Source organism: Camelus ferus, chromosome 36, assembly GCF_009834535.1.
Source record: "Camelus ferus isolate YT-003-E chromosome 36, BCGSAC_Cfer_1.0, whole genome shotgun sequence".
Taxonomy (NCBI): Eukaryota; Metazoa; Chordata; class Mammalia; order Artiodactyla; family Camelidae; genus Camelus; species Camelus ferus.
In genome coordinates, this window is record NC_045731.1 from 16657980 (window position 1) to 16667884 (window position 9905).

The 9905-nt window shown below is 47.2% G+C and overlaps 1 protein-coding gene across 1 annotated transcript in view; it reads left to right on the plus strand.

The window, feature by feature from the left end:
- The first annotated feature begins 6232 nt into the window (after positions 1–6232).
- Positions 6233–9905, plus strand: part of EVA1A (eva-1 homolog A, regulator of programmed cell death) — a 6666-nt gene continuing 2993 nt past the window's right edge. Inside the window, exon 1 of the mRNA XM_032474186.1 lies at positions 6233–6251. Within this exon, the coding sequence (XP_032330077.1) occupies positions 6233–6251 (19 nt within the window). The remainder of the gene's footprint in view (positions 6252–9905) is intronic.

A 9905-nucleotide genomic window follows, 5' to 3' on the forward strand; every position in this document is an offset into this window, starting at 1 on the left:
GCGGGCCCCGCGACACGGACTGGCTTTGACCCTGGCCTGCCGGGTGCGAACCTGCCCGAATTCTCCGTGGCTCACGTTGAACTCATTTACCTGGCTCCTTTTAAGCACTCAGCTGGCCACATGCTTTTGGCGACCCCCAGTTGACCCCCTGAAATCAAAGCGGATTGGGGAGTGAAAAGGCCCTTGGGGCCCCTGTAGCCTCAGGGAGACGCTCTGCTAGTGGAGAGGGGCGCCGTCAGCTCCTTGCCCTTCTATTTGGGGTTCCCAAGAATTGGAGTGTAGGGGTGGGGAGGAGCACTGGATATGGGACGCACGTGGGACATGGAGGTAACGAGGCTGGCTTGGAAGGAGAGGACAGCCAACCACTTCGTGCTAGCTTGCCATTTTGCTCTTACTAACTGCCTGAGTTCTCACATGAAGCCTCTGATTAGGAACTCCTATCCCTAGTTTCCAAACGGGCAAAATGACGTGCAGAGGTTCAGTAATGCCACCAGGGCTGTAAAGCTGAGAAGGGGCCCAGCCAGGATTTGGGAATGGGTTGCTTTGTACTGCACATCCCATGCCCAGCCCTAAGGGTTCCTCTGTCCGGTCTGAGTAGGATCCTACCATTGGCTTATACTACGGGGGACTGGGCTTTTTCTATTTTGAGCAAATACATCTTGATTCCATTCGAATCCAGATGATTTATTTAGTACCTACTGTCCTCACAGTTCAGTGGTAAGCACTGATGTTTCACCTTTGACCCTCACTCTTTCATCCTTTTCCCATCATCCATCCAGCCTGTCACCAAATATGTAATTCTTCCCCAAAAGGCTGGCTTGAGTCTCTCTCCGCAAAAGGCATTAAGCTTAATGGCTAAGATCCCAAGCCCTGGAGTGAGACCGTCAGCGTTTGAATCCTGGATGAGAACTTTCTGCAGCTTTCTGTGTCTCTATTTCCTCATCTGTAAAGTAAGGATGGGAGGATTCAAAGCAGTGGCTCTCAACTAGGATTTTGGTTTTGCCTCCCAGATGACATCTGGCAATGTCTAGGAACATTCCTGGCTATTAACATGTTAGTGGGGAAGGATGCTATTCATCTGATGGGTGGAGACCAGGGATGGTGCTAAGCGTCCTGGGATGCACAGGACAGCTCCGCACAACAAAGAATTATCCCACTCTAGTGGTGCTTGCTGACGATGAGAAACCACTGTATTAATTTATCAGTTGATGAAGAGCGCTGTCATTCCCAACTCTCATCCTCTTACCTGCTTCGGTTTGGCTGATCGTACCAGCCTCTGTCCCAAATCCCCCCTCATTCCAGTGCTAGAATTCTGTTGTTAAAACCACTGCCACAAATGATAAATGCTAGAGAGTGTGTGGAGAAAAGGGAACCCTCCTACAGTGTTGGTTGGAATGCATTTTGGTGCAGCCACTGTGGAAAACAGCATGGAGATTCCTCAAAAGGCCACAAACAGACTTACCATATGACCCAGCACTCCCACTCCTGGGCATATATTCAAAGAGAACCCTAACTCAAAAAGACACTTGCACCCCAACGTTCATAGCAGCACTATTTACAATAGCCAAGACATGGAAACACCCTAAATGTCCATCAACAGAGGACTGGATAAAGAAGATTTGGTATATTTATACAATGGAATACTACTCATCCTTCAAAAATGATAAAATAATGCCATTTGCAGCAACATGGATGGCCCTGGAGAATGTCATTCTAAGTGAAGTAAGCCAGAAAGAGAAAGAAAAATACCACATGATATCACTCAAATCTGGAATCTTAAAAAAAAAAAATACAAATGAACTTATATATAAAACAGAAACAGACTCACAGGCATAGAATACAGACTTGTGGTTGCCGGGGTGGAGGGGGGTGAGAAGGGATAAACTGGGAGTTTGAGATTTGCAGATACTGACTGGTATGTATAAAATAGATAAACAAGTTTATACAGCATAGCACAGGGAAGTATATTCAGTATCTTGTAGTAGCCTATGGTGAAAAAGAATATGAAAATGAATGTAAGTATACTTAGATATGACTGAAGCATTGTGCTGTGCACCAGAAATTGACACATTGTAAACCAACTATACCACAAGTAAAAAAAAAAAAATTAAAAAAAAAAACCCCACTGCAGGCCATGCTACTACACTGCCTTAATAACCTTGTTGGGCTCCCTGTGCTAACGGAAGGGACAGGAATCTGGGCGTGTTTTACAGGCACCAGAGATAGATCCTGTGCATATTAAAATTTGAGAATCACTGTCTTACAGAATAAAAACTAACCTCCGACGTTGGCATACGTGCCTGTTCACGCTGGCGTCGGCTTACCTTCCCAGACTCACCTTATGACACTTCCTCCCGTACTATTCTCCTGGTGTTCTAGGTCTTGACTTTTTGGAATGCCCTTCCTCCTCCATGGCTGGCAAATTCCTCATCATTCTCTGAGACTACAGCTCAAGTACCCCTCTGGGTGAAGTGTTCTTTAGTTCCTGGAGATGGCTCAGTTCTGTCCCTCCCTGCTACCCCAGCCCCAGCCCCTTTTTTCTTTCATTGTGTCTCTTGTAGTGTTTACTGCACTGTATAAGGGATCCCCTGACCAGTCATGTGTACCTGGAACATAGTACAGTGCTGTGTTCACGGTGGTGGTTAAGCTTGTAGGCTTTGGAGTCAGGCTGCCCGTGTTCAAATCCCAGTTCTGCCATTTATTAACTCTGTGACCTTAAGCACTTTGACTTAGTCTCTCAAACCATTTTTAGTAAAATAGGAAGAAATAGTCTGCCTTCTCTACAGACTGTGACTGACTAATGGGATAATGATTGCTCATCATAATACTGAGTGCCTACTCTGTGCCAGGACATGGTTCAAGTTTGGCATTTTATATTTTTACTCATTTAATCTTTATTTATAGGACCATATAAAGTTAGTATTACCCTATTTTCCAGGCAAAGAAATGAAGGCACAGAGAGGCTAAGTGGTTTCCCCAAAGTGGTAGGCCAGGATTCACAGAGACATCCGAATTGCAAAACACACACCCTTCACACTGTGCAGGTAAAGGGCTTGAACCAGTGGTCCACATACAGTAAGTGCTCTGTAAACATGAGCTGGAGTTTGTTGTGTCCATTAATAAGAGGCAAAGTCCATTGGCTTTTTCAGCTGCACCACACTTGTGGTCTAAGACTGTGCCGTTATTTTTACACCTCCCGTTCCTTTCCCCTCCTCCTTGCCCCTAACCCAGTCTCAGAAGGACGAGACATTGGGGTCTATCTCCTGTCAGAGCTCTTGGTCAGCACCAATGAACTTGTTGCTAAATGAAGTCTTACGTGTGTCTGACCAGGGTCAGATCAGCATTAACTCTTTGGGGAGGGGCTCATGGAGTCAGCACACCTGCCTGGAGGAGAGAGGTGCAGACTTAGGGTCAGGAGCTACCTGACTCCGGCTTTGTCGTTTCTAAGCACGTGCCCTTTGCAGCGTGCACCTAGCGCATAAATACTGGGTTAAATTAATCAGCGGGTGTGGGATGGATGGATGAATGACACCAGCTGGGTCTCCCATCTTATACTTGATGAGATACAGAGTATACTTTCTCTCTATGTGTTATAAAGAACATTTATATATTAAAGATAAAACTTAAGGATTTAATGACTCCTATGGAATTTTGGAAAGCCAGGTTTGGGACCTGTCACTGACCCCCTGTCTGAGTCATGTGTGACATTGGATACTAGGTTACAGTGGATCACTTCACCGACTTGGAGTCTTTTGTTTCCCTGAATGAAGCCCTGCTTTTGGAACTTGAACCCTTTTCTTGCTGGTCCATTGGCTGCTTGCTGCATAGGCCAGACCTCCTTGCACGAATACTTGCACATTTGTGTGCTCTGGTTTCTTTCACAGCTGACCCACACAGCTGTGACCCCCTTGAGTTTGCTTGTTTTGGTCTGTTTTCCCCAAAACTTCAGTGGAATGAGGTTATTTGGTGTGTGCAAGGCCTTGCAGTCTTGTTAGGGGTCACAGAAATCCTCTGATAAGGCTGCTTTCGAGAATGGAGCAGGGTGAGAATGTCCCCACTCATTAACACGTTAGCGACCCCTCAAGGCCCCTGTAGCACTGCCTTCTCCCTTCAGACCCGGACTCTTACTGTCTTCTGGCGTTATCCCCTTTCCTGGGTCACAAGTTGACTGATCTGAGAAAGATTCCCCCAGGGTGCTAACAGTTGGAGCCAGAGTCTGACCCAAGATCTTTGGGGCACCACTTGCATTTTCACTGAGCCTTTTAAGGCCTGATCCAGAAGATGAACTAGCCCAGGAGAGGGTGTCAGGCCCAGCCCCAGATTTTCAGGCCTCTGGTGCCATCCCCTTGCTGCCATGTTGGGCGGCACCTCTTAGCTGACCAGCAGTCCGATTCCCAATGACGCTGGCTCCTGCTTGCGTGTGGAGTTCTGCGGAGAGGTGCCTCACCCTGCTTAGGCCTTGAGCTGTGTTCGCTGTGAAATGCCCCTGCACTATTTGACTCTATATGATGCCCTTTTAGGTTCTGTAAGAGGCATTTAGTCTAGATTGGACCATACACGGTGATGGGATCTTGAGGAGTGAGGGTGGGTTTGGAATATTTGTGGGGGGAGTAGCTCTGTGCTGGTGCCAGAGACACAGCCATGAGGAGGACGTGCTCCTTATCATTAAGGTCACAGTTCATGATGTGTGATGGACACATAAGCAGGTCACCAGAGTATGATAAGTGGAATGAAGAGACCTGAGCAGAGACCTGGGAGCTCAGAGGAGCCAGCCACCACTGACAGACAGGAAGCGGCACGTGCCTGGGATTGAGCCCGTGGAGGGTCTGACAGATGTGTGGGTGTGTGGTGACTGGGAGGCTAGAGGAGGTGGTGGTGATGGGCTGGGCCTTCTAGCGGGATCTGTCTCTGCGTGTTGGGAGGCAGTGGAGCAGGCAGTTAAAGCTCAGGTGTGCTGAGCTCTTTGGTGGCTCTGCCTCCTGCTTCCTCCGGGGGCAGTGGAACCAGAGCCCAGGGGCTGGGGGAGGGACACTGTCTCCAGTAAGCAAAGAAACTGCAGTCGCCAGGCTGTGCTTAGTGGTTGTGGGTGGTGGTTTTGTTTTATTTTATTTTTCAAAGCCCTAGCTGATGAACCGTGTGGATGGCCCCTCCCAGGTCTGGGCTTTTGAACATTACCTTCAGAGATCCAAAGGTCTGTATGAATCGGTAAGTAATTGCTAAGTTTCTCTGGACTTAGGGAGAAAGAAGGGAGAGAGGCTCTGGACTTTGAGATGGACGAAGAATGGAGAGAGAGTGAGAGACAGAGGAAGAGAGAGCACACTTGATTGACTGATTGATCAGTTCTGTTTTACATAAAATCAGCATGAGACCCAGATCAACTATCAGGACTGACACATTTCCCAGGAATCACGTTCACATTTACAGCCCTTCTCTTTGATCCCAAAGTCTTTTGCCAAAGCTCACCACAGGTGATGGGTACAATATGCTTGTTGGCTTCTTTAATCTATTTATCACTTAGTGACCCCCTGGCACGTAGGAGACACTTAGTAAGTGGTAAATAAGTGCATGAGTGCCCTAGGTCACATCCTGACCTTCAAGGTGCTGACGGCTCAAATGGGGAGAAAGACAAGAAAATCAACATAGCGCAGTGGAGTAAATCTGTGACAGAGAAGATACAGGTGCAGAGGAAGGGGGTCAGGGAACGGAGGCCGAGGGAAGGGACATCTCCCTGTGGAACACCCTTCCTGCAGGGAAGGTGGTCCTGTGGGTGGTTCCTAGTGGTCAGTTATAATAGGAGCACCTGGTGTAGGTACCAGAGCCTGTGCTAAGGGATTTACATGCCTTATTGCATTGATCCTCACAGCCATCCTCTGCGGTCGTATTACAGGAGGAATCAGGATCCCACCACAGGCAAAAGGCAGACCTGGGACCAGATCCAGGCCACCGGCCTCCAAAATCTTCACCGTTGCCCCAGGCAGTGTCAGGATGGTCATATTATTATCAGAGATGCTTTTAGAAAATCTAGTTTTCAGAAAGGAAACCACAGGTGTGCGGGTTGCCGTGGTTCAGGTGAGAACGGTCATTTCCTCCACGTTTTTCCCCCTTTCCCTCTCCCCGCCCTGATGGCTGGGGCCTTGCCTTGTTAGAACTTAGGGCCGTTAGAAGCTCTCTGCTCTGGGGATCAGCACCTCTCTCTTCCTCCTCTTGCCCCCTCTTTGATCATCTAGGCAGCATGCACTTTGTCCTCCAAGGTGAGAGGACGTGGAAATGCTGCTCAGCAGGAAAGTAACCATAAACTTTTGAAGCAAAGAATGAATTTCACAAAACAATCTGCTGAAATTTGAGCCTCTCCCCTTTGTGCCCTTCTCTGCCCTGTGTCGTTCAGTTGGTCAGCAGCAGGAGGGAATTGACTTCGGGGGGGCCTTGTTTCTGCACAGGGACCCCTGATCAAAAGGGCCTCCTTTTAAACGTGTCTTACCCTAGGGACCTACACAGATACAGCTGGCTTGTCCTTTTCCTCACTCACCTTGACAAGATGGGCCACAGCTGCCCACGCAAAGGGGCAGGAAGAGCGTCTTATTGGAAGACACACGTGTTACTTCCCTGAAGTTCCTATCGTGTGTTTCACTTGGCTGAGCAACATCTGATGTTAGTGCACTTTGAGGACCTCCTGAAAATACGGAAAACGAGGACTTGGACATTTAGAGTCTGGAAAAGACACACATGAAAGTGGAGAGTGTCCGCGTGGATGGCCTGTGTGCTCACAGAAAGAGGTAGCTTGGTGGCCTCGGTTTGTCTGCTTAGCTCAAGCTGTGTTTACTGACATCCCCGTGTGCCAGGTGTAGTGCTAGGCCCTGGGGATGCGGAGATGAACGAGATATACTTCCTGCCCAAGAACTTCAGAAGTCCACTGTGGAGACAGGGGAATCAGAGGTAGTGATGAAGCATTTTGTTGTCCATCTCTCTCATTAAAGGAAGATCTCAGAAATCAAGACATACCTTTTTTTTTAATCAAATCAATTTTTTAATTGAGTTATAGTCAATTTACAATGTGTCAATTTCTGGTGCACAGCACAGTGCTTCAATCATACATGAACATACCTATATTCATTTTCATATTCTTTTTCACCATGAGCTTCTGTAAGATGTTGAATATACTTCCCTGTGCTATACAGTATAAACTTACTTATCTATTTTATACATACCAGTCAGTATCTGCAAATCTCGAAATCCCAGTTTATCCCTTCACACCTCTCTCCCCACTGGTAGCCACAAGTCTGTGTTCTGTCTGTGAGTCTATTTCTGTTTTATATATAAGTTCATTTATCTTTTTTTCTAAAGAGTCCACATGTGAGTGATATCGTATGGTATTTTTCTTTCTCTTTCTGGCTTATTGCACTTAGAATGACATTCTCCAGGGCCATCCATGTTGCTGCAAATGGCATTATTTTATCATTTTTGAAGGATGAGTAGTATTCCATTGTATAAATATACCAAATCTTCTTTATCCAGTCCTCTGTTGATGGACATTTAGGCTGTTTCCATGTCTTGGCTATTGTAAATAGTGCTTCTATGAACGTTGGGGTGCAAGTGTCTTTTTGAGTTAGGGTTCCCTTTGGATATATGCCCAGGAGTTGGACTGCTGGGTCATATGGTAAGTCTATTTTTAGTCTTGAGGAATCTCCTTACTGTTTTCCATAAATGCTGCACCAAACCGCATTCCCACCAGCAGTGTAGGAGGGTCCCCTTTCTCCACAGCCTCTCCCGCATTTATTGTTTGTGGGCTTTTGCATGATGGCCATTCTGACTGGTGTGAGGTGATACCTCATCACAGTTTTGGTTTGCATTTCTCTGGTAATTAGTGATATGGAGCATCTTTTTCATGTGCATGTTGGCCATTCATACAAGACATATCTTATTGATTCCTGAATCACTAGAGCCCACCGTGAACTCTGGCATACTGTAGGCGCTCGGTCAGTGCCTGCTGCACCACTCTAAAATTCAGTGCTAGAGGCAACTGCAGAGTGCTGTAGGTGTCCAGAGGAGGGACAGCTAAACTCGGCCTTGGCAGGAGGTGGATTCAAGGCCGTCCAGGAGGCTGAGGTGGAGGCATCCAGGCTGACGAGAGGAGGAGGGCATCGTAGGCGGAGGGACCGGGAGGAGAGTGGCATGAGCAGGGGAGCAGGCGTGGTGTGCTCCAGGCGTGGTGTGCTCTAGGAATGATAGACAGGTACACGTGGTTGGACAGAAGGGAGGCAGATCTCTAAATGGGCAGAGTGGTGCACAAGGAAAAGCCTTGCTAAAGAATGTGCTTTTCATTCTGAAGGCAACAGGGAGCTATTACAGGATTTCACACAGAGGAGAAACTTGGTCAGAGTTTCCCTGTAAAAACAGATCCTTCTGGCAATAGAGTAGATACTGGAAAGGAATAAGACAGGTGACAGGAAGACCAGTTAGGACACCGTTGCAGTTTAGAGAGCAGGAAGAGGGGCTTGGAGTCAGACAAACCTCAGTCCACATCCCAGCTCCACAGCACATTTGTGTGGCTGAGGTTACTTACTGAGTGTCTCTGAGCTTCTGTCTTCCTCCTCTAAAAATAGGAATGGATGATCCCCTCCCTTGTGGATGGTTGACTGTTGGGATAATGGACAGTGAAGTATGTGAAGTGTCCACTACAGTGACTGATCCATAATTGGCATGTAATAATAGTGGTGAATATTATTTTTAATATCATTGTTACTTATCCAGATGAAAAAAAATATGAGGTTCTATTTAAGTCACTGGTAATAGGAGTGGAGAACTGGGCACAGACTCAAGGAACATTTTGGCAGTAAATCGACAAAGTTTGGTGGCTGTGCAGGAGTCTCAGATGACTGTGGGATTTCGGCCTGGGCAACCAAGAGTAAGGACAGTGGGGCTATTCATTAGGAGAGGTTATGGAGGTGGAGAAAGAGGAGGAGCACTTGCAGGAAAAGGTCGTAGGAAAAAAAGCTCAAACTCAATTGGAAGCATCTTAGGGATAACCCGGGAGACAAGTCTGGTGGGCCATGGTTTTGTCGGTTTGTGATTCAGGAGAAAAATCTTGAAGAAGATCCAAGGGTAAACTCTTGACAAGAGGTAATGAAGTCATGGCATAGTTCAGGGGCGTGCAGAGCATGGGAAGAGAAATTATAATGGCTAATGCTTACTGAGTGTGTACTGTGTGTTCTAAGTACTTTAAGGGTATTAATGCCCTGAATGATTATTGCCAGAGAAGACTATTATTATACCCACTATACAGCTGAATAAACTGAGGCATCAGGATGGTAAGTAACTTGTTCAAGGTCATACAGCTAAAAGTAATGGACATAGGATTTTAGCCAAGGCAGTCAGGGTTCGAGCCTGTGCCGTTAGTGTCTTTGCCAGACTGCCTCTGAGAGCGGAGCGCCTAGGGGGCAACACTGACCTCTGAGGGAGGGGAAGGAGAGGCTCTCGTGAAGGCCACAAGGGTAAGGGCTGGGCAGAAAAGGAGGATACGAGAGACTAGAATGTAGGAGTTTCCAGGAGGGAGGAATCAAGAGCATCAAAGTAGATGGAAGTCCACTGAGAAAAGGAACACCCATGGACTTGGGGATTAGGAAGCCACTGGTGACTTGCTAAGAGGGGTGTGGAGGATGAGATGGGTTGAGGTGAGGAGGCAGAGAGACTAAGCATAGGTAAGTCTTTCCAGTAGCTTGGTTATAAAAGTAACAAGAGAGAGACGATGGTAACTAGGGGTACTAGGTAGAGGGAACATTCTAAAGATGGAGAAGACCTGTCAATATATACAGGGAGGGACAGAGCCAGAGGAGGCCCCACAGCGTGGCCACAAGTGTGCTGTGCACACTGGGAAAGTATCTCTGTGTTCATTTTTCCTTTTTAAGTGC